Source organism: Penicillium psychrofluorescens (genome assembly GCF_964197705.1).
Source record: "Penicillium psychrofluorescens genome assembly, chromosome: 1".
Taxonomy (NCBI): domain Eukaryota; kingdom Fungi; phylum Ascomycota; class Eurotiomycetes; order Eurotiales; family Aspergillaceae; genus Penicillium; species Penicillium psychrofluorescens.
The window spans coordinates 195,674-218,664 of record NC_133439.1 but is presented as its reverse complement, the minus strand read 5'-3'; the positions used below and the strand labels follow the sequence as shown (position 1 = coordinate 218,664).

At 53.4% G+C, this 22,991-nt stretch overlaps 11 protein-coding genes across 11 annotated transcripts; 6 read left to right on the top strand and 5 right to left on the bottom strand.

Moving 5' to 3' along the window:
• Window positions 1–89: 89 nt before the first annotated feature.
• PFLUO_LOCUS56 (uncharacterized protein) lies at window positions 90–1,148 on the top strand (the record flags this gene model as incomplete). The annotated part of the gene is made up of 1 exon (XM_073783110.1): window positions 90–1,148. One exon carries the CDS (start codon window positions 90–92, stop codon window positions 1,146–1,148), a length of 1,059 nt encoding a protein of 352 aa, XP_073634155.1.
• A 406-nt stretch (window positions 1,149–1,554) lies between these two features.
• Window positions 1,555–1,989, top strand: PFLUO_LOCUS55 (uncharacterized protein; the record flags this gene model as incomplete). The annotated part of the gene is made up of 2 exons (XM_073782999.1): window positions 1,555–1,672; window positions 1,727–1,989. The coding sequence occupies 2 exons, from the start codon at window positions 1,555–1,557 to the stop codon at window positions 1,987–1,989; spliced, it is 381 nt and encodes a 126-aa protein (XP_073634154.1).
• A 687-nt stretch (window positions 1,990–2,676) lies between these two features.
• Window positions 2,677–4,149, bottom strand: PFLUO_LOCUS54 (uncharacterized protein; the record flags this gene model as incomplete). The annotated part of the gene is made up of 2 exons (XM_073782888.1): window positions 2,677–2,844; window positions 2,902–4,149. 2 exons carry the CDS (start codon window positions 4,147–4,149, stop codon window positions 2,677–2,679), a joined length of 1,416 nt encoding a protein of 471 aa, XP_073634153.1.
• Window positions 4,150–4,465: 316 nt separating this feature from the next.
• On the bottom strand, window positions 4,466–4,900 carry PFLUO_LOCUS53 (uncharacterized protein; the record flags this gene model as incomplete). Its single annotated transcript, XM_073782777.1, has 2 exons — window positions 4,466–4,497; window positions 4,561–4,900. The coding sequence occupies 2 exons, from the start codon at window positions 4,898–4,900 to the stop codon at window positions 4,466–4,468; spliced, it is 372 nt and encodes a 123-aa protein (XP_073634152.1).
• A 1,170-nt stretch (window positions 4,901–6,070) lies between these two features.
• PFLUO_LOCUS52 (uncharacterized protein) lies at window positions 6,071–7,459 on the bottom strand (the record flags this gene model as incomplete). Its single annotated transcript, XM_073782666.1, has 4 exons — window positions 6,071–6,285; window positions 6,345–6,678; window positions 6,739–6,842; window positions 6,889–7,459. The coding sequence occupies 4 exons, from the start codon at window positions 7,457–7,459 to the stop codon at window positions 6,071–6,073; spliced, it is 1,224 nt and encodes a 407-aa protein (XP_073634151.1).
• Window positions 7,460–9,404: 1,945 nt separating this feature from the next.
• PFLUO_LOCUS51 (uncharacterized protein) lies at window positions 9,405–9,841 on the top strand (the record flags this gene model as incomplete). Its single annotated transcript, XM_073782555.1, has 3 exons — window positions 9,405–9,585; window positions 9,653–9,717; window positions 9,785–9,841. The coding sequence occupies 3 exons, from the start codon at window positions 9,405–9,407 to the stop codon at window positions 9,839–9,841; spliced, it is 303 nt and encodes a 100-aa protein (XP_073634150.1).
• Window positions 9,842–10,282: 441 nt separating this feature from the next.
• Window positions 10,283–11,278, bottom strand: PFLUO_LOCUS50 (uncharacterized protein; the record flags this gene model as incomplete). Its single annotated transcript, XM_073782444.1, has 1 exon — window positions 10,283–11,278. The coding sequence occupies one exon, from the start codon at window positions 11,276–11,278 to the stop codon at window positions 10,283–10,285; it is 996 nt and encodes a 331-aa protein (XP_073634149.1).
• A 754-nt stretch (window positions 11,279–12,032) lies between these two features.
• Window positions 12,033–13,781, top strand: PFLUO_LOCUS49 (uncharacterized protein; the record flags this gene model as incomplete). Its single annotated transcript, XM_073782332.1, has 3 exons — window positions 12,033–12,117; window positions 12,179–12,601; window positions 12,658–13,781. 3 exons carry the CDS (start codon window positions 12,033–12,035, stop codon window positions 13,779–13,781), a joined length of 1,632 nt encoding a protein of 543 aa, XP_073634148.1.
• Window positions 13,782–14,408: 627 nt separating this feature from the next.
• On the top strand, window positions 14,409–16,170 carry PFLUO_LOCUS48 (uncharacterized protein; the record flags this gene model as incomplete). Its single annotated transcript, XM_073782221.1, has 5 exons — window positions 14,409–14,610; window positions 14,676–14,902; window positions 15,090–15,177; window positions 15,224–15,883; window positions 15,941–16,170. The coding sequence occupies 5 exons, from the start codon at window positions 14,409–14,411 to the stop codon at window positions 16,168–16,170; spliced, it is 1,407 nt and encodes a 468-aa protein (XP_073634147.1).
• A 112-nt stretch (window positions 16,171–16,282) lies between these two features.
• On the top strand, window positions 16,283–17,091 carry PFLUO_LOCUS47 (ubiquitinyl hydrolase 1; the record flags this gene model as incomplete). The annotated part of the gene is made up of 2 exons (XM_073782110.1): window positions 16,283–16,331; window positions 16,391–17,091. The coding sequence occupies 2 exons, from the start codon at window positions 16,283–16,285 to the stop codon at window positions 17,089–17,091; spliced, it is 750 nt and encodes a 249-aa protein (XP_073634146.1).
• A 2,163-nt stretch (window positions 17,092–19,254) lies between these two features.
• PFLUO_LOCUS46 (Eisosome assembly protein) lies at window positions 19,255–22,269 on the bottom strand (the record flags this gene model as incomplete). The annotated part of the gene is made up of 4 exons (XM_073781999.1): window positions 19,255–20,555; window positions 20,609–22,015; window positions 22,075–22,152; window positions 22,215–22,269. 4 exons carry the CDS (start codon window positions 22,267–22,269, stop codon window positions 19,255–19,257), a joined length of 2,841 nt encoding a protein of 946 aa, XP_073634145.1.
• Window positions 22,270–22,991: the final 722 nt, after the last annotated feature.

Sequence of the window (22,991 nt, the reverse complement as noted above, 5' to 3'; positions counted from 1 at the left end):
CACATCATCGAGGCGAACACGGACCATGGACGTTCTTCGTTGGGTCTCCAGTACTACTAAGCATTACAGACATCAGAACATTACCAGCCATGAGCAACGAGCAACATCCTTTCCCCCATGTTGAGGACCATGCTGAGGATGGAAATGTGGACTTGGAGAAGCAGGAAGGTCCCGATGGAAGAGTCCGCTCCCCAGGAGGCACCCCCCAACAAACCCATAAGAAGAAGGAGGGAGCCGACGGAGCGGCCGACGGTCAGGGAGAAAAAAGAGAGCTGAAAGAATTTGAGTGCTACGATAAACTGGGCTACAATTTCTCGTGGTGGAAGAAATGGGGGATTATCTCCGTCATTTTCCTGGTGCAAACCTCGATGAACTGGAATGCGAGCTTCTACGCCAGCGGCATTACCCTATATGCGAAACACTTTCATATCTCCGAGCAAGCTGCCCGTGTTGGGCAGATGGCCTTCCTCATTGCCTATGCTTTCGGCAGTGAGCTTTGGGCACCATTCAGCGAAGAATTTGGCCGGTGGCCTATCATGCAGCTGAGCTTGTTTTTCGTCAATATCTGGCAGCTACCCTGCGCTCTGGCGCCAAATTTTGGCACCATTATCATCTGCCGCACCTTGGGTGGCCTCTCATCTGCTGGTGGCTCAGTAACCCTTGGTATGGTCGCGGACATGTGGGAGCCAGAGCATCAGCAATGGGCCGTGGCTTATGTTGTACTTTCTTCGGTGGCCGGCTCCGTGATTGCTCCGATCGTCGGTGGTTTCGTCGCGACCTTCCTTGACTGGCACTGGAACTTTTGGATCCAGCTTATTCTCGGAGGCTTTGCGCAGATCGTGCATTTCTGGGTACCCGAGACCAGATGCAGCATTTTGGTCACCCGAGAGGCGCGACGAAGACGGAAAGCAGGTGAAATGGTCTGGGGTGGCGACGAGATCAAGGGAAAACGTCTCTCCTTTCGATTTCTATCATTGGTCTGGGCGCGTCCGTTCATTATGTTCATTCGAGAGCCCATTGTCCTATGGCTGTCGCTTCTGAGCGGTTTCAGCGACGCCTTGATCTTCACTTTTTTGCAATCATATACCTTGGTATACAAGCAATGGAAGTTCTCAACAATTGACATTGGGCTCGCATTTATCCCGTGAGTACTACGTGTGATCAGTTTTGCTGAGATACTGACAATACCAGAATCATTACTGGCTATTTCATTGCATATTTCTCGTTCTTGCCATGGATTCACCGCCATTGCCGAGTCAGCGAACGAGATCCCGATGCACTACAGCCAGAGGTTCGTCTGTATTGGTTATTATATGGTTCGCGCCCATTCTTTCTTTGTGGCTTTTGTGATTCTATTACTGATCTTGAGCTACAGTCGCACCGCTCTTGACAGTGGGACTGTTTGGGTTTGCCTGGACCAGCCTTGGGCCTCCTCATGTCCATTGGATTGCCCCTATGATATTTTCGGCTCTGATTGCCATTGCAAATGTATGCGAGATTAGCTCAACTGTCAAAGATCATGCTAATGCTAAGCCATTCCAGTACTCTATCTACATGGCGACAATCGACTATATGATTGCCTCGTACGGTCCATATTCGGCTTCAGCCACGGGAGGAAATGCTCTGGCACGCGATTTTCTTGCCGGTATTGCGGCAATGTACTCCACGCCCAGTGAGTTGACACATGCAATATTGTCTCGATATTGAGCTTACATATAAATGACAGTGTATAAGAATATGGGACACTCACATCCTTTGGAGTGGGCCTCCACCTTCCTGGCATTTATGTCCATCGTCTTCATCATCCCTATATATATATTCTATTGGAAGGGCCCGAAGATTCGGGAGTGGTCTCCATTTGCGCAGACCTTGGCCGCCGACCGGAAGGAAGCTGGACGCAAGGTCTCCCAGTGCGGCTCTGGTGACCAAGATCCTGTGGAGCGGTATTTGTCTGGCAACTCAAGAAACTCGGGCCGCTCTAGGACGTAGGCTGGGAGTTGTGTTTTTGGATATCTCTCTGTCCTTGAAGCTGGAGGGTAGTTCGAGGCACTAAAAGGAGTGACAGGTAGCTCATGAAGATCTATTCCAAGAGTCGAGGGTGACGGAAAAGTTATTCCGCCTTTTGTTCATCTACCTTTACGCTCGCCAGTTTGCATTGGCGTCGACCACCAAGACTGAAATTGCCTTCTTGCACTTCCATGAATAACTTTGCTTGCTCTTATTTGATACTAACTAACAACCAGTCCTAGCAAACAGTAATAAAAAAAACACCCGCTAAGTTCTTCTTCATGATCTCCATTATTCGTCTTCCGCAAAAGGGCAGATGCATTTCTCAATGCTTGCAATTTAAAGTGGCCACGGATGACCGACTAACTACGCCCTTCATGTAATCTCCCGGAATATGCTTCCGACTAAAAAGCTTATCAACCTATCAAAGCTCTATTAAGCTGTTAAAGCATGTCTAGTTGCGTAATATGTATGTAGGTGCTTCTTCCGGACGAGGCAAGAACTCGGTACCCGGATGCCAGTAAATCCCACGCATGAGGAACATGAGGAATCTTGGGTGACTGGCATCTCTACCACACCAGTCTTTAGTGCTCCCGCTAAGTAACCGGTTGATGGTATTAAACTCTATATTTGACTCCAGAAATATGCAGCGCAATCTATCATTGCGTTTCAAATGACCGATAGAATCTCCCCTGGCTCATACCCCCAAGCTCGCTCAAGATCCTTGAGTCTCCACAAGGCACCCCATCCCGTCGTCTTCTCTACAGTTTTAAAGAGTCTGGCGACCTCGACATGCTCACTGTGATGACTGAGAAGCTTCCCTGCAATATAAAGTGGCTGGATAGCATTTATGAGATTGCCACTGTGGGGATTCGTTAACGAAATCCCACATACTCTGCGGGCATGCCAGATTGCCGAGTAATGAGGCTTTGACGAGGACAATGCCTTTCTGCCTGGTCTCATCTCCAGCATCATAATGCAAGCTGCATGGTACATCTGGTTCCCCGAAATGGCCGCCCAGTGTGCAAAGAGGACCTCCGGAAAGATCTGGCCGCCGCCTATCCCCGTTGTTTTGATGGGAAGCATGGCTGCGGGGCGCTGCTCAAGCCAGTACTGAAGATCGTCCCAGAGCCGGCTCCATTGGTCAATAAAAGGACCAGCATGTTGGTCTAAATCTTCACCCAGTTCCAAATGTCTTGTTCTCCGACAGGCGAGGTCGCATGCCTTTGCGCAGAGGTATACAGCCCAATTGGCATGCATATCTGGTGACGAGCGGCCTTTATGACAGAACAGATCCCGGATAACACCTTCTTTCTCCTTGGATCCTGATGCTTGAGGCATTGCAGGCACCCACTTCTCCAGCGGGAGCACCGTGCTTTCCGCGCCGTTAGAGATGATCGCTCCACACAGCTCCATGCGTGCATAGCACCAAAACACCGCCTGCAGATGGCCACCCGAAAGTCCGTTGACATTGAATGAGTCAAATAGTGCCGCGCAGCCCTCCACATGCCGACGCCAGTCCCGTGGACTGACTGACATCAGCTCCATGACTGCGAGAATGCACACTGTCACGAGTACATTGGGGTCCTTGGCTTGCAGGCACGGCGCAAGTAGCCGGATAGACTCCTGATACAGTTCGAGACTATCATATGCCGTGTCGAGACACGCCTTTCGCTCGGTTTGGCGAGCGGAGAAAGCAAGGATGGCGTAGAACAGCGCCGGCGATCGCTGTGCGAGAATGGGAATGTGCACACCAAAGTGACGTGCCTCGTCAAACTTGTCGAGGTATGGTGCACATTCGGTAATCCAATTTTTGAGATAATAGATTAATCGGATCTTTGGGATGGACACGCGCGTAAAGTCGAGGCTTTGTCGCGATGCCCTCGAGCCCAGTCCCTCGGTCGGCGAAGAGGGGACAGGCGATGTGTAGCTGTTGGGTTCGAGGCTAGCAACAGCTGAGAAGAGCACGCCTCGCAACTCTTCCTGTAATTCAAGGAATCGGGGGTTGGCGGCGTACTCATCCGCGCTGGAGAAGGTCCCTGGGGAGAGGAAGGCTTCTTCTTCCACGGGCAGAGTCGCGCCGTTGAAGGGTTCTGCGAGTGCCCCAGTCTCTGTGAAGATCGGGGCCATTGAATCCTCCATGTTCGGCGGGGAAGAACTAGGTCGGCGGCATCCGGGGTAATAATCATTAATTAGAACTAAGAAGAGGCGAAGAATCTCTCGGAGGCGGCGAAACTCAGTTAGTCACAGAAACCCATGGTTGGGTCTGGCCAATGATGATGGGTTGAGAAATGAACAACAACGAGACAATTCAGTGAAGGGTACGTTCTACAATCTCAAAAAGAAAAGACAAACAGCACAATCTATTGCAGATTCCCTAGCAGTCTATATGGCGGGACAAAGAATCACAACTCCCTAAGGAAAACAAATTCCAAAAACTCGAAACTCAGAGCACGAACTACCATTCACTGCGCGATCCCTCGAAACGTCCTGCGGTGGGAACTGGTCAATAAGGCGCAATGCCACTGAACACCCACTTGCGAGGGAACAAACCTGGACCCCGACCCTGGTCAATTTCCCGCTGATATCCGCAAATAAGAGCGTCGGCTGCGATAAGGATGCCGTCCCGGTGGGTGAAGGTACCCTCGACCTTGACAGAGTATATGAGGCTGCATCCATGCATGCTCGGCCGGCTGCTGATGCTGGCGCGACCGCCACGGATGGCCAGTTTGGCGACCTCGAAGAGGTCCCAGTCAGGCGTCATGACATCGCCGGCACTGAAGGAGATGTTCACCCAGTGGATGTGGGCATCTTGGAACTGTTGGGCATCGTTGTCGCGGCGGCGGTGGTGGCGCTGCTGAGAGTGAGTTTCGGCGTAGAATCGTCCAAACATTCTGGCTCTTTACCTTGGAGTTTTCCGAGATGACGAAGTGGGACCTGCAATTCTGGAGAATACGATCTGCTGCGGTTGAACCGAGTGAGGGTTTAGATTTTTAGCTTCGTGTGGGTAGCGAGGCTGTTTGCTTGACGTTGCTTGGTAGATGGTCGGTTTGTCTTGGTTCAACGGTGGGTTTGCAGTGGAATGGGACAGGCAAAGCTGGGATTGCTGTGGATTTGATGTTGTTGTTCTAAGTGATAGGGATGCAGGTCATATTCCACAAGGACGGGGATTAGTCGGTTTTAAATATTTATCTCTGGGACAAGACCGATGGAATATACCGACACAGTCTTCTTTCAAAAGAAACTGGAAGGGTATCTCCGTCAAGAGAAGATTTCCGTTTATATTTGTACTAGGTCTTTGTCGAGTGTTTCAGGACGTCTGTGGCTTATTCCATTGTGGGCTGTCTTTTACCCCAACTCTTTAGTATTTGATCTCGAGACAGCAATTGATCGATCTTGGAAACACCGAGATCTTTTTTTTTCATAAGACTGGACAATGATTATGACTGGGTTGACCCACCGAGTCTCAGTGCATTGTAAGGCTTACTTTTCTCCAAACAAAGGAGGCTGACCATCTCTCCACCTATGTTCGTTCCTTTCTTCGCACAATGTCGCTCAAAGAACTTCTTGCGGGATACGGTTTCACTTATTCAGTGAATGGTGTTATTGGGACTGAGAATAACCCTATGGTACATTTTCATTGTAGTGGTCTTGAGACAGACACATATTATCAGAAACCGAGACACTACTGTTCAATCGAATCGAAAAGAAATTCGAGATTCGCTCCATCGAGCGAAATCTACCATGCTCAAGTCGACCTTCGATTTATTGCTGACCTTTGTGCCGGCAAATCTCTGGAAACGAATTTCCGGGGAGGATGGGTCTTAGACAAGGCATATCCACACCCCGCGCCGGTAAGGTAACCACCTAAGTGAGCGACGTGGTCCATCTTCAGTAGCCGCGACAGAGGAAAGAACGACAAGAGACGGGCAGGGGCTGCTATGCTGAGAACTTCAATTGCAATTAAGCCAGACAGAAACATCCAGCCGTGGGTCCAGATAACATCTCTCCACTCGCGGGGTAAAATCCACAGGGTAACTTTGTCGCTGTTTCATGGGGTCAGTTACGAAGACATGGAGACGAATTTGTGTGAAAGAACGAACTTGGAATGGAACATGCACCATGCAGCAACAATACCGCTAGTGCCCGCGCTCGCTCCGAGGGAGGACATGCCCAACTGGCTCAACAAGACAAAATTCGTAAGCGACATCATCGAGCCCACCACGCCGGAGGCCAGATAGATGGCCAGGAAGTTTCCGCGGCCGAGTTCATCGTGAACTTTGAAAAGAAACTTAGCACCGGTTGGTGTCTTGAAAATGGAGAAGTTGGTAGCCTACCTCGGGTTCCCATAAATGTCAAAACAAGCATGTTCGTGAAGAGATGCTTGAAGGTCTGATGGCTAAACATGCTTCCAATCAAGCTGACTGAATGGGGGTAGAAGGGAACAATGACAAAGAATCGGTTGAGCAACTTCCATGAAGGCGGGATGTGTCTCCACATAATGGTAACAGCGATATTGGCTGCAACGATGGTCCCAACAGTCGCAAGTGCTGGAGGTACATCCGGCCAGAGACGGTCCTGCCGCTGGGGAGGCTCGTAGTTTTGAGCGAACACATAGCAGAGACCGAGGGTGAGAAAAGAAAAGAGCAGAGGCAGGAGAAGGCGTTGAGACTGTGGTTATAAAGCAATGAGTAACCACATACGGAGAACATAATCTCAAATGATCCTTACCGTGGTCAGATCGACAGCCTCAACCTGGTTGGGTACAGACTCGATGTGAAGCCGCTGGCGCCAGGCCAGATATGGATTCACTTTGGGATCCGCGCGTGGGCGAGCTGCGAGCGTCAGTCATGATCAACTAAAGGGGGAATGGTCTCTTACCTTCTACAACAGCTGCCTCTTCAAACTTCTGCAATTTCGTGTTCCCCTTCACTTGACGTCGCATCTGTTCGTACTCCTGCGCTTCGCCTTCCAGCCATGCCTTGCGCTTGCGCTCTTCTTCTTCAAAATACTGCTTCTCATTTTTCTCGCGCATTTTTTGAAAGACACTCCTCCCGTAGGCATCATTCTGCTCACCAAGCTGGGCTCCATAGGAACCGCTTTGCGGGTGGTAGTTGTATTTTTCTTCGTCCTCAAGCTCTTCTCTCTCAATCCGCTGCATGATACAAGCATCCTCGTCGACGGGATAGTTTGCACGAAGCCATTCCAAAGCCTTATCGATTTGGGATTGGGGGACCGTGCGGGTAACTTCGGCAGGTAGGTTGATGTCGAGCGTGCCAGACAAGCGACGAGAGTGTAGGAGCGCCAGAACCCGGTTGCCCAATTTCGGCGATATCTTCCTTGTGTGGCCGTATATTTTCTTGATCTCGGTAGTGGTGAAGGGGTCCTCCCAGGTGTTGTCGTCACGCAGTTTCTTTGGTTTGGGGTCAAGAGGAGTCGAGGTTGTCTGCATTCTGCTAGAGACGGTGGTCCGTATACGGCATGGCGGATGAATTGAGGGTGGTGTCGGTCGATATTCTGTGTGGAAGAAATGGTACAGTGAGCCAAAGGGACGTCTAGATATGTTTGACGATAGGCGCCACGGCGGAGCAATGCGGAGATCGCGACTGGCAGGGCTCAGCGTCACTAAAGGCAGCGCTCTCGAGGCTTGGAGCCTCGAGCACGGAAGTCGCCATGTGGCGCACACTGCACTACTCATCTCCTGAGACTGGGGGAGGTGAGCCTCGGAGAACGAGGGACGCTGAGAGTGTATTATTTGGGAAAGACTCCGGTGGATTATTGGAGCCCCCGGCTGCAGGGTTGTTCCGCCCGAACAATAAGCTGGCCACGGGGCGCAGATTACAGTTGTATGGCCGGTCGAGTAACTCACAGAGGCGTGGATGAATGCGTTTAGCAAAATTAATAACCATCTCCCTAAGAACACCTGCCTCTACTTTTCCTGCTTTTTCTAGTCCGCCGTGGCCGCAATGGTCGTAAAAGAGTAGGGGTGGCCGCACGGCAGCCTAGCCGCTTCCACGGACCAGGAATACCTCAACAATACCATTGGGAGAAAACATTGCTAGCTGTAAGTAGCATGCTACATTTTATGTTCAGAATATCAACAGGCGGTCCAGCCAGTCTAGGTCACAACCCAAACTCATCTGAGTCGTGACATGCTGGAGACAATAATGACAGATCAATCAAACAAAAGAAAGGAGAAGGAAAGATGACCGTCTTCGCCTCGGTCCATGGGGGTCCACAAGCCAATAACCTGCAGACAATCTCTCTCGCATTTTCTACACTGGTTCTCCCGATTCACTGAGACCTTGCATCAACAGGTTAGCCGGACTGTCATCACGACGAACTAGGTTTGCATCACTGAAATCGCCCCTCTACAGAACCTACCCCACAAGTCACTCCCTCCGCTGTATCGCCCGCTTCACGAAAGCGATACGACAGGTCTGTAATGCGTATCTTTGATTTCGAGCAGCATCACACTGCCCTAGCAGACTATGCTTGTGTTGACCAGCAGGGGACACCCGGAGTTCACTAGCCTGGCGTCGCGCTTCTCTCATGAGTGCCTTCTCCTTTATGGTCGGTTTTCGGAAAGCGTTCCAGAGATATAGAAGGCCACGGAATTGAGTCTCTAGAAGTTCACGGAGAGTTGCGCATATGCAGCCATCCTATCTGAAGGGGAAGCCGTTCGCGGTAAGAGAGGACCTTGGGTTCGAGGGAACGGATTGCAGGTATTTGTACGGTTTTCTTGGGAAATTCGCCGGAGAAGTTGTGACGGGGCCATCTCCAGCTGTACTTTCGGTGGCGTACATGAGACAGGCAACTAGGTAACTAGTGGGTATAGGCGATGACGGCGAAAGAGATGAGGCAAAAGCAAAAAGGGATATAAGCATTGCGGTCCATTTCGGCGGGATTATAAGAGGCGTGCTTCATGACTGTTTTGAGAGAGAGAGAGAGAGAGGATGAGGAGGCCGCGGGGGCCTGTCGCCGTGTTGATGGGGATCCCTTATGTCAGCGTTGGGGCCTCAACAAAAGGATGCCTGATCGGATCGGATCAGGTGACGGGCGACGCCCTCTCTGTCTCAAGTCCAGATGGTCCTATGTAGTATCCCTTGATGGCAGCCAGGACCACAAGCATGTGATGGGATGACGACAGGAGCAAGTTCATCCCCGCGGCAGGAATCTGCCCAACGCCCTCGACATTCGCGCAAGAATGCCAAACATGCAAGGGGACGAATGAAGTGCCTGGCGTATGCAGGAACGAACATAATCGGCCCTGTCCCACGAGCGTCCACGTAGACTGCAGGACCTAATTATTATTCTCATCAATAAAGTACATCGATATCCTCTCTCCGAACCGACCAAAACATCTTACCTTTCCGATCATTATAAATCCAGCCAACATGCACGTGTCAACCATCCTTGCCGCCTTCGTCTCAACTCTCGCCCTAGGCGTGGAGTCGAAGAAGATCAACATGCAATGCGGATTCGCCGCTGACCACACGGGGATGATCCAGCAGCCCTACTGCTGCCGGGGCTTCAAGCCAGCGGAGCACAATCCCAAGGCCAACCAGGCTACGGACTGTATGTTTTAACTTGGCGTTCTAGCTTTTGTCGTGTCGTATATGCTAACAGTGGGCAATCGGCATAGGTGATGAATTGAAGGTACCTCAGCTATGTGAGGATCAATCTCGGCCTGCATGCTGCTATACAATTGTGAGTTGGCCATTCCATCATGGTACACACCGTAAATACATGCTAATCGGGACTGGGATCTGGATAGGGCCCGGAATACATTTGCACTTCGCACGTTGTCTTCCAGGATGCGGCGAATGTTTAAAAAAGTGAAACCATGGGATACCGGGTGATGGAAGTGAAGGAGTAGTCCTCGGATGCTGGGGTCGGTGACTCGATTTGTCGAATTTCTAAGGGATTGGAAAATAGGCTGAAGGCCAGCGTGCTTATTCGTTCATAATGTACGGCCGGCAGACATCGCGGAATATCATCGTATCATATGTCAGTGCCAGTTAGGACAAGAAGAGTAGAGATCAGCCGGAGAGTGCCCGAGAGGATTGGCGGCGGCCAACTTCCGAATCCACAGGTCAAGAAATTTCGTTTGGTTCGTAACATTATTGACAGCTGCACCCCCACAAGACGTATCTACCGGGCCCAATAATGATAGATTGTGCCGAGCACAACTGCGCTTCCGATGCAGGATTGCGCTCCATAACAACGCTCAAACGCCGAAACAAATGTATAATCACAGACCACCAAGCCCCAGTCATACAGTGAGCATACCAAGCATCTCTTCTGTGTTCCTGCGGAAAAGCCTCTCAGCTAATCCTGGCTTATCGGCGCATAGCTGCAGGCAGCTCTCAGTAAAGGGACCGATGTCAACTCCAGTAAAGCGTGTGTGTGGCCAGTCTGTTGCGTAGATGACACGGCCAGGGGCCACATGCAAGAACTCTCGCGCCATTATCAGGAGATCACGTAGATGCTGGTCTTTGCTGAGACGGTACGGCGCAGACACTTTGATATATGTGTGGCCTCCACGCAGCAGAGAAATCAAAGACCGGAAACCAGGTAGGGCGTATGGGTCAAAGGGTGTGCGATCGTGGTAGCGCAATACAGAAGACAACTCTGGGCTGCCAAAATGATCGATGCAGATGCGGATACCGAGGCGAGGCACAATCGGTTCGAAAAGAGGAACCATGTTCAGTGGGAGGTACACCTCGACAATCCAGTTCCGTGGCCGAGCAATGTCAGCATGCTGAATTAATGTCCTCTCCAGCTCCATCTGATCCATCACTCTTCCGATGGACTGGAGATTGACTCGCAGTCCGCGCACGCCCAGGGCATGCCACTCGTTCAGCGTCTCTGTCGGGACAGTAGTGGGATCAACCACCACGATGCCACGGCCGCGCTCAGGGCCGATTTTCGTGAGTGCATCCATGAGACAGGAATTGTCGGACCCGTAAACTGACGGTTGCACCAAGACCATATTCTGGATCCCCAGAGTGGACTCAAAGGCCAGGGCGTCCACCAACGTGTGCGTTGAGGGCTGATACAAAGCAGCTGGCGAGACTGGAAACCGCTGTGGCTCCACGACATGAATGTGGCTATCCCACGAGTGCGGTGGGATCCGTTGTTTTAGAAGAGGTGCAACCGAAGTATGAGTGGGCCGCCGTTGCTCATGTTGGTTAAGTGACGGCGCGGCGAGCGATATGCAAGGATGGCCGGTCAACAAGGCAGGTTTCATCTGGGCCGATGTGAGCATGGCGAACCCTAACGATACGGCGCACAGAGATGGGGTAGAGTTGGCTTGTATAGTCTACAAGCGGCACGTCTGAGTATCAACTAACCGGAGACCAGACATCGTGACGGTTGGAGGCCCTTAAACCCGCCCTGATCGATATCATGCCACGCCCATGGGCTGATGTCCGTCACGACCGCTTTGATTTGGTGAGAAACCAGGACAGGACAACCCCCATTTTAAGAAAAGTCTGCCGCCTAGCATGCTCGGTGCTGGCTCAAGATCGCTCAGATCGGCCTTTCCGTAGACCCACTGGATGCAGGACGGAAGTCGTCCGGCAAGGCCCCCCATGGCGAAGGCTTCATCTCGGCCGTGGGGACCCAAAGTGGGTGTCGAGAGTGGCACCATGTAACGCGATGAACAACAACAACAACAATAATAATAATAATTTCCAGCGTGTGCTGCCACATATTCCCGTAGCTCCAGCTGGAAGAGCAATCCCTACTGATCTTCATTATTTGGCTTGTGGTGATGTGCTGGGTATTGTTAAGCAGTCTTGGCTTGGTTCGGAAGTTGACCGAATTTTTCCTTTTCCCGACGGGATGCCGAGGGTCCTCGCCCTCTCTCTCTCTCTTGCTTCACCACAACCCACCGACGCGCCATGACGTGATTATAACTGCATGCCTATCATCTCCACCAGCTTCCCCGGATTCCTTGTTGGTTCGTTCTGGGCCCTGTTGGGGTTCTCTCCACAATCTGCGTGCTCCCTCGTGCCACCATGAAATGGTCCGACTCACGCTGGGCAACGAACCCCTACTATGCCCTAGTGGTGTTCGTCATCGCATGCGGCAGTATTCCCAAAGGTACATAAGCAGATTCATACATCCCTTTTGAAACTTGTCTGACAAGTTCCTTGCGGCCCAGGTTACGATGAGGGTGGCTACAGCGCCAGCGTCAATCTTCCGTCCTTCGAGGCTGATTTCAATCTGATCCAATCCCACTGGACAGACGACCCGACCGGACTGGCCAACCGCTCCGCCAACATCATCTCCTTCAGTGTGCTGGGCGCGGCCTTCGGGGCCCTATTCGCGCTAGATTTGAACGATCGGCTAGGGAGACTCGTGGCGTGGCGACTGGCCTGCGTGCTGTGGGCGTCGGGGATATTCATGCAGGTGTTTTCATCCGGTATCTATGGCTTGCTGCTCTTTGCCCGGATCTGGAGTGGCTTGGGTGCCGGCGTGCTGACGGTCGCCGCACCAATGTACCTATCCGAGATCGCACCTGCAAGGACCAGGGGCCTGGTCGTTAGCGTGTACATGGTGATTCTACTGGCCATGCTGGCCATGGGTTCGTGCTGCTACCCGTTCCGGTCGATGATCGGCTCTCGTTCTGACCAATTGCAGGGTTCTTCATCAATTACGGCGCCAGTGTCCACATGGCGGCCACCCGCGCCCAGTACCGTTTAGTTCAGGCGATCCCTCTCATCCCGGTCGGGATCGCGTTCGGCTTGTCCTTTCTTTGTCCCGAGACCCCCCGGTACCTTGTCTCGAAGCAGCGACACAAGGAAGCGCGGGAGGTACTGGCGCGCTTGCGCGGCTTGTCCGTTGATGACCCGGACTTGGAGAAGGAATTTGATACGATTGACGCGCAGATGAAAGAACGAGTGTCCGACCTGGCTTCTGTCACGCACTGGTCTGCGTTCAAGGAAACGCAAACGGATTCCAACTATCGCCAGCGATTCTGGCTGCTCATGACAATGCAGACGATTGCGCAATGGACAGGCGGAAACGGGATCACCTACTATGTGACCGACATCTTCAAGTCAGAGATTCGCATGGCCATGATCGTTCACGAAGCTAACATTCTGGGTTTTTATAGATACGCCGGCATCACGGGCAATGCCGAGTCCCTGGTCTCGTCCGGCGCGTACGGAATCGTCAAACTCGTCTTCACCATGGCGTTCACCTGGGGCTTGATCGACGTCCTGGGCCGCCGGCGGTGCGTGCTCGCAGGGCTGGCCCTGCAGCTCGCAGCTCACATTTACATGGGCGCATACATGGGCTTGCGACCGGGCTCAGCCAGCAACGCCTCCGCCTCAGATGCCGCCGTCGCGTCCGTCTTTGTCTATGCTGTCGGATGGTCGATTGGCCTCTGCACTATTCCCTACCTGTACGGCACGGAGATCTTCCCAACCCGCATCCGCAATGTGAGCTACGCCATCAGCATGGCCCTGCATTGGTTCTTCCAGTTCGCCGTTGTTCGTGTTACTGGGAACATGTTTGTCTCCCTCGACGTCTGGGGAGCTTATCTCTTCTGGGCCATTATCTGCGTCCTGGGTCTGGTCATTCTCGGCATCTGGATGCCCGAGACCAAGGGTGTCCCCATCGAGCGCATGGGGGACCTCTTCGATGGGCCGTGGTATCTTCGCTGGTGTGCAAAGGCGCATGAATGGAGTGAACCACCTGTCTCGTCTGTGGCTGAGATCGGTGATGAAAAGGCTCCGAAGCCCGGGAATACCGCGCTGTAAAACGCCCTTCTCGACCTCATGCATGCCACAGGCGGGCTGCCCATAATGCCGCTACAGTAGTGGCGACTCCTAATGTATATTTATCCAAATACCCCCCCCTGGCTCTGTACCATCCTGCGATGTCCACTATTTGATGAAACTATCCCATATAATACACTCCAAGCCATAACGGCGACAAAGTTTGAATACTATTCTATGACTCATATCAGCTTTTGGATTTTCTTTCTTATTCCTTTTCTCTTTACCGTCTCTCGACGGGTTGTCAGCGCACATGTATTCCCAGCCTGGTTAGCAGAATGATGAGCCTGACACGACCTTCAAACACCTGCTCAAATAGACGGTGATTTGATCGACTCCCAGCAATTCCAGGCTTGACGCGATTGGAACGTACTTTTCGCACATCTCAGGGTGAATGCAAGCAATGATTGCCATTAGATCCTGTAGGATGAAAATTGATTATCTCAGGAGCTCGAGCTTGTCGAAGCTTGTGTCGTTGACAGTATCTACATACTGAACCCATCTGACGCGTGTTTGGGACGCGCCTCGACCGCCTTCGGTGACTCGCTCCCTCGCGGTTGGGTTATTCTTCTCCTGCTCACTCACCCACCACCACGGAAGTCATTCATGATGTACGCCTTCCACTCAACCAAGGTCTCTCCCACGCGCTACACCCCTCACGTCCTCCCCTGCCGCATTCACCACGACGGGCCGATTGAGTCCACCGAGCGCTTCTGGGCTCCCCGGCCCGACGAGGATGGCACTCAATCAGCCCATTTCCGAGGGCGCAAACTCCGCGGTCGACGCGTGCCGCTGCCAGATGGATATCGTGGTATGGATGAATGCGATTCTTTCAGTGGGAGAGTGAAGCTGACCTGCTCTTTTGCGGTGAAATAGGAGTGATTGCAACACCGACCGACCGAGTGATGACGGCGGCGTCGCAACGACCCGATCACCACGACATCGAGATGGAGGGCCCCAACGCGGAACCAGAGGAGCCGGTCAAGGCCCTGGAGACGAAGGGGACCTTTGCGGACTTAATGGTTTGGGGCCATGAGACCACGCCGGCGGCGGATGATGCGTATGTGAAGGGCGTGCAGGAATGGCTACAGTTGGCCGAAGCGGTAGGTGTTCGCGTCTTTATTGTTCGAAATTCTCGTCACTCATGGTTGGACTGGATAGATGCATACTTCGACAACAAAACAGTAACAATCATGGATCCATACTTAATACGATCAAGTTCATACATCTCACCGCCCGCCGCGACTGACCTCTCTCTCTCTTTCTTTCTTTCCTCGTCTCTACATCCAGATCGTCGAAATGCCGCCATCCGACCTTGCGAAACTGGCCCCCGAGGCGCTGATCCCCCAGTTCCAGGTGGACAAGTTGCTCAAACAAGGTACGAACGATACCATTGATCCTGCGAACCCACCCTTCCCTAACAGGTCCACCCCCAGACCAGAATGGACGACGAATTGCCCTCCTCGGATCCATCGACAGCCAACAAGGGATCCTTATCGCTGAGCGTGCTGCCTTCGCAACGGAATCACTGGAGGTCCTACAAGCCTTCCACGCGGCCATTGGCCAAGTCAAGAACCTAGGCGACAACGACATCTACCGGTGGTACCTGGCCTCCTCCTCCTCCTTCGAACCCCAGCCCGACCTCAAAATCAACCTCATCTGGCCATGCACCCATTCCCACATCAAAAAATATTCCGACCAGCAGTTGCGCATGGTTACCGAGACCCCGGCCATCTACCGCGACCACATCCAGCCCTACATGCGCGCAAAGCGAGAGCAAGGCCGACTGAACTGGGTGTTCAATATCCTGGAAGGCCGGACCGAACAGGAGGATGTCATCATGCGCGATGCGGGCCATGGCCCCGAGGACGCATTCCTCATGCTGCCCGACCTGAACTGGGACCGCAAGACGATGGGCTCCCTGCACCTGCTGGCGCTGGTGCACCGGCGTGATATCTGGAGCTTACGGGATTTGAAAAAGAGCCATGTGCCCTGGCTCCGGTATCTGCGGCAGCGGGTGTTGGAGGCGACGGTGAAGATGTATCCCGGACTGGCGGCGGATCAGCTGAAGCTCTACGTGCACTGTGGGTCTCTGTCAGGAATCCCATCTCGCGGGTCTTATTTATTAACTGATGTGACAGATCAACCAACCTATTACCATTTCCATATCCATGTTGTGAATGTTATGTTAGAGGCCGGGGCGACCCAGGCGACCGGCAAGGCGTTTGGCCTGGAGAATCTGATTTCGCAACTGGAGACGATGGCAGGCGATGATGAGGCCAGTATGGCGGAGGTGAGCCTGACGTATTATCTGGGGGAGGCCAGTGAGTTGTGGACGGAGATCTTTGCGCCGTTGAAGAATAATGGGTAGTTTAGTTGGTTGGTTGGTTCATAGATCTAGATCGATAGTGAAGTAGCGGGCGATAACGATGGGCTTCTCCTTCCCCACTACTGCTTCTTCCTTCCCCATCTCTCTCAGCAACATGACCGACCCTGATGTGCCAGCCTCACAAAAGGCCTTTGTGCCTCTCGGTAAGGCAGCGTCTCGATACATGCCTATAGACCCTCATACTCACTAAATGGCCCGACAGAGAACAACCCCGAGGTTATGAGCCACCTGGTGCACCAACTCGGCCTGCCACCCACCCTCGGCTTCACGGACGTCTTCTCGATCGACGAGCCCGACCTGCTCGCATTCGTCCCCCGGCCCGCACATGCCCTCCTCCTAGTCTTCCCCGTCTCAGCTACCTACGAAGCCTCCCGCACAACAGAAGACAGCACCCTCCCCGAGTACAGCGGCTCCGGCCCCACCGAGCCCGTCATGTGGTTCAAGCAGACCATCCGCAACGCATGCGGGCTCATCGGACTGCTCCACGCCGTGTCCAACGGAGAGCCCCGCCGCCAGGTGATTCCGGGGTCGGATCTAGATGCCCTCCTCCGCGGCGCGGAGGGTCTAGCCCCCGTGCAGCGCGCGGATCTGCTATATGATAGCAAAGCGCTAGAGAGCGCCCATGGCGACGCGGCCAAGCTCGGTGATACAGCTGCGCCGCAGGCGGAGGACAGTGTCGACTTGCATTTTGTGGCGTTTGTGCGGGGGGATGATGGGACGCTGTGGGAGCTCGACGGGCGCCGGAAGGGGCCGTTGGCGAGAGGGTTGCTGAAGGAGGGGGATGATGCGCTGAGCGACGCAGCGCTGGATCTGGGGGTAAGGAGATTCTTGAAGGCCGAGGCGGAGGGTGGGAATCCGGATTTGCGGTTCAGTCTGGTCAGTTTGGGGCCTCTTTTCGATTGATTCTACGCGGGAGGATGGGCTGCAGTGCGGGTTCACGGCATCTCAGAGAGAGAGACGGTGTTTGATATTATTATTTACGACGTATTCTTGAGAATAAATCCCACCAGTGCCTCCCTTCCCTCTCGTTTGATCGGTGCCTCAATATGCATCGCCCTCGGGACATCGATCCTCGCAATATCCAAACCCAGCTCATGACCTCTCCTCTCCAGCAGACCAGCCACATGTGGAGGGATCACTTCGTCATCTTCATCCGACAGGATCAAGATCGGGGGGATGGATGCACCCTCGCATTGGTCCCGGCAATCGGCTAGTCGTTCGAGGGCAGTCGTGTTGCACCATGTATTCCAGGAAAAGGGCCATAAATATCGATATGGGAGCCATCTCTGAGGATACAAACTAATAAGCATATCCTTGATATTAGAGGTGGGCGCTTCCATTACCAACCCGGAGATGGGAACGAGGCTGGTCGTGCTGGATTGTCGTGATAGGTATGTCGAAAGTGCGGTGCTCGCAACGGCGGATCCGAGACTATGCCCCCAGAGAATAACTCGGAGATCTCTGTCGGGCGTCGAGTATGTGTTTGATACCCAGTTCAGGAATGCCTGAGAATCGCGTTCAATACCGGATTGGGTTGCACGACCTGAAGAGGTCCAGTAGCCGCGGTAGGAGAGAGCGACGATGATGTATTCCGTTTTCTGATCCTTGGCTTCTGTGGCGGAGATAGTCCTCAGGATTTGAGAAAGGAGCGGTAGTCGAAGAGGCGTCGACCCTCCGTTTCCTTGGAAGTAGCAAATAAGAACCCTTTTCCTGGTCTGATGGGCCACCGGGATCCGTCCCTGACAGACAGCCAATCTCGTGCCATCCAGACTGCGAATACGTTTCTCTTCCCAATGAACGGGCCTGCATTCGGACTCGTATTCTGATATCTGGTCAGAGCGGGAAAATGGTGGAAGCCAGGATAGGTAGAGGAGTTTGTTTTGCAAGACGATAATCCAGAAGCATTTCCATGTCCACAGACCCAGAAGAAGGCCTACAAAGATGACTGGCGGAGTTAAGATTGGTGGAATGGACGTGATCCATAATGAGCGCGAGTTTTGAAGTGAGTTTTGAGGCTTGATATATCTATACGAACATGTAGGCCTTGTTCTCGAACGAGTATAGACGGAGTAGTGGCAAGGTGTTGACGGAGGGCGTGTCCGGGGTTTGGTGATCGGACGGCGCCAAATGCGCTGTCCGATCAATCTTCTCAGCATCAGAGAGGATTGTATATATCCCAGGTGTCATCGATGGAAGGAAAAAACATGCGCATATTTCGCCGCTCAAGACAACCAAGTGACGGGGTTGAGAAGGATGATGATGCTGAGTTTGGACGAGGCTTGACCATCACACGATTCATAGAGCATATAGCATTCTGTAAAAGGTTCAAAACCAATAACTGCGCGTAACCGAAAACGAAAATAACAGAAAGTATCTGAGACAGATTTGAGACCAGCTCATTGTAGTAAAACCGCACAATCCGATAAAAGAAAATCAGTTCTTGAACAAACCTCCTTAGTTGATGGGGTGGGTGCCTGAGGTGTCAGCGCCCACCGCCTCTCTATGTTAGGAAGAGCTTCTGTCGGGATGCCAGCATGGTGAATCCATGAATAAAAGTTTCATATAGCGCTAAAATGTTTTCTTTTTCGAAGTTATTGGCATTGTGCGTTGGTTTCGCTTATAGGACATAGCTTGATTATACTCAGAATGCCAGACATCTTCTATCTTGTTGATTTTGATCACATTCCCACGTCTCCTGCCTCGGCTGGCTTGAACAACAAATCCCTCACAGACTTCGTCAAGTTACAAATTTAAAAACATCTTCCAACCTCACAACCAGATACCTCTTTCCAACTTGAAAACAGGTTATCTTCTATAGAGACGTTGAAGAGCCGAATGCCTTGATATTGTCGCCTAGGGCTTCGTAAAGAAAAACATTACATTCGTGTTCATAACCAACAACAAAATCCACAAATTGAACTCCAGGAACCAGAAACGCACTAGGCCATTCTCCCCATCAAGATTGTCCCCCAACGCCGTATTAAACCCCTTCCGAGAGAACCGGCCAAAGAAGATAGTACACGAAAAAATGATCAGTCAATATAATAGACACAAAGAACCAAGGAATCATAGATCCTCAGAAAATCTTGATTCGCGGCCGGTGCTGGGAGCTTCACCGAGGGCCGGCGGAACAGGCAAGCCCTGTTCAACGGCGCTGTTCCGAAGACCCTGAACATCCCGACTCTTAGAGTCAGAGAGTGTCTGAGATCCATTTGTGACACCATCGGTCTTGGATTCTTGAGTAGTGCGCGACACGGACTTCAAGAAACTCCGACGCAGACGGTTTTTCTTGCCACCACCATTCTGCTGGGCCGGAGGAGGCTGGACGGCCTCTTCCTCAGTCGGAGTCATGGTTCCTCCCTGTCGATTGTCATGTGGCTCCAGGTCCACCCCAGTAACAGGGTGCGAGCTTAGTGCTGCACCACGGGGCTCGTCTTTTCTTGTCAGAGCAGCACCTCCCGTGAACCCCGACTCACTGTCCGTCGCGAATTCAGGCCCCGGCTGGTGAGGGTACACAGCGACTGGGTCATCACTAGACTGACGAATCAGTCGATCGCGAAACCAGGTCTTCAGTTTGCGGTCGGCTCGCGGGCTTGTTATAGGACGGATATTGCGCATAGCATCAGGGTCCGACGCGGCGGCAGCAGTATCATCATAGTCCTCAATCTCGGGGAGGCTTGTGCCACGCTGCATGTCTTCTCTGGTGGGTAGCGTAGTGGGTTTCGCAATCGGAGCTACTGCGGCGACCTTCACTGCTGCTGCGCCCTCAGGTTCGTCAGCGCCTGTCTGACCGTGTGCTTCTCTTGAGAAACCACCTTCGCCGTCAGCAGCGGCAGGAGTCTTTGTCTGACCCGCGGCGGCAATCGCAGATGCAGCGCCTTCTGGCTCGTCAGCAGCCTTCTGGCCGTAGGCCTCCCTAGAGAAACCACCTTCGCCATCAGCAGCAGGGCTCTGTGTCTGACCCGCGGCGGCAATCACAGATGCAGCGCCTTCCGGCTCATCAGCAGCCTTTTGGCCGTGAGCCTCTCTAGAGAAACCACCTTCGCCATCAGCGGCAGGAGTTTGCGTTTGACCAGCGGCGGCAATTGCAGCCGCAGCGCCTTCCGGCTCGTCAGCAGCCTTCTGGCCATGGGCCTCTCTGGAGAAACCACCCTCAGCAGTGGAAGCCTCTTCTTCGGGACCTGCCTCTTGTTCAGCAAGCTCTTGCGCAGCAGGTTCTTCCTGAACTGCTGCTACACCGTCCTGTGTAGGGTCCTCTTGGGCGATAGGTTTCCCAATGCGACCTCGCTTGGTCTTCATTCTAAAGAGTCCCACAGGGAAGAGCTTCTTGCTTTTGGGTTCAGCTTTCGTCTCCTCTTTTACAGCATCTATTTGAATTAGTTCCTGTTCCTTGAATCCAGACCAGTAAACCAAAACGTACCTTTCTTCTGACGCTTCTCCTCAGCCCTCAGATCAGCCTCCCGCTCACGCTCCACGGCTGCATGTCTCTTCTGCTCCTCTTCATCCAGGCGGGCCTCCACATCTTGGGCCCTCTGCGTCTCCGCCTGGTCCGTGATCTCATCAAGCGCAGGTTGAAGACGAGAGCGCGCAACAGCTTCAACATCCGCCATATCCATGAACTGGTGGGTGCCGATATTGACTTGCTCCCCTTGCACACCCCCAGTAGCTTCCGCAGTCTCAATTTCTTTCCGCGCCCGTCCCTCGGCAATTCTATCCCATTCCCTCTGCACAGAAGGCGTAGGACGGCCCGTGTCGGCATAGACTTTCATCTCGAGGTCCTGCATGGCGGCATCAACATTACGCTGCGCCGCCTTCATGAGCAGCTCGCGATCCATTTCTCTCTTGTTATCGACCCGATTCATCTTCTTCTGCAGATTGAACATCTGGCTGCGAATGTGTCTCGACCGCTCCTCGTCCATCTGTGCAGAATCCGCATCGCTCGAGGTCCTCTTGCGGCGAGTCGCCCACCGGGACTGTTGTGGCTGCGGTGTGGTCCCATAGTACTCGAGGTACTCGGCGTTCGGGTCCTTCATCTGAGCGAGCTTCTCGGCAGCACGCTTTTGCGCCGCGTCTTGCAACGCGATTGCTTGGCGTAGGGCAGTCGTTTTATCGGCCCCACCAGTAACGGTCTTCCTCGAGCGCGCCTGGGACTGTCCTTGCTGCGCCGCGGAAAGAGCAGTATCCGTTGCACCCGGGCGAACCTTATCATCGGAGACATCGTGCATATCCTTAGCCATGACGATCGCAGCAGCGCGAAGCGAGTTCCTCTGATTGCGCTCCTTTATTTCCATCGCGACGGGAGGCGACGAAGTGTAAAGTCGGGCATTCGTATGAGCATGCTGGATACGACTAGCCTCATTGGCGCGGTCGGTGTGAGCCAGCTGGTCTTCGCTCTCGACACGCGCTCGCTCCGCAGCAGGTCGCGCATGCGACGCTTCAGACTCACCCAGCCCAGAGTCAGCTCGCATCCTTGTATAAGCCCCCGTCGCCGCCAGACGCGCCTTTTCTTGCTGGCGGCCGCCCACCGCGCCACTGACCGAAAGGTCATGCTTGGGGCCCGTGGCCGTCAGTGGCGGACTAGCCATGCTCTTCCTGTCGCGGACAGCAAGCACGGCAGCCTCAAGCCCCTCGGCGCTGTACTCGGTGCTGGGTTTTGGCATCGGGATCTCCGGGGGAGTGTAGTCCTTCACGCACAGGGCGGCCTTTTCCGCGGCCGGCAGTCGTCCAGGACGCCATATTTCAACGGGCTTGGCTCTCGCGTGGGCAAGGAGGGCGGCGCTGGCGGAAGCGCGGCTAAGATTGGTTGTGCCGCCCGTGACACGGGGATCTGGGGAAGTGCGGGTCACGTCAGTGAGTATCGAGGGCTTTCGGGGGATTGTTACTCACTGAGTTCCTCGGTTGCGGTCGAGTCACGGATCGACGTCTTGCGTTCGGGGTGTGTTACGTAGAGCGCAGCGGTCGCAGCTGGCAGGGTCAGTCCGTCAGGGTCCTAGCCAGGAGGAATGCTGGGGAAGGTTTCGGCTTACCGTCATCCGCAAGCCGGGCAGACCGGGAGCTCGCGGGGAGTTGAGCAGTCGCCATGGTCAGGGAAAGGCTGCAGCTGCTGCAGATGGTGGTGGTGGTGGTGGTGATGAAGAGCGACAGAGTTTATAAGCCGCATTGCCTCGTTCTTTAGCGGAGGTGGATGGGATGGAAGTCCGGAAAGCTGCCAGTCCGTGACGTCGTGATCCAGAGTTGCGCCATTGCATCATGGCCGCATTCGACTAGTAGACAAAACTCAGTGACGCGTGGGATTCGGAAGCCCGGGATGACCTAATGATGGATTCGCAAGGGTCATCAACTAGAGTTCGGGACCGATGAAGCATGTCATGACCGATCCTCGTAAGATAGAGTTGTGACGATGTTCATGGTGGAGACGAAGGGTACTTACAGTGGGAGTCGAAAGATTGCCCTTGGTTCCCTCCCGAATTGTTTCTCGAACCCGATCGTCAAACCCACCAATCGGTCATTGGTCACGCTAAAAATAATCCTTGCTGAGTCGTATCATCTCGAATGTTGTCGCTAAATGAGTCATTGTCTGCGGCCAAGGTCGTTAGCCGGCTGTCATTAACTGGTGTGTTGAAGTGGTAGGGCTAAGGGCAAAAAGTGCCAAGGGACACATCTGGCACGCACCCTTTGTGATGAGCAGCAGCCTGACTACCGCCTCCTCTCCATTCTGTGCTGCCCACGATAGGGGAGTCCAGTATCCTGGGAATCTGGACTGACACCCTCCATGGCGAGCAGAAGCTTGACCATTGCCTCAT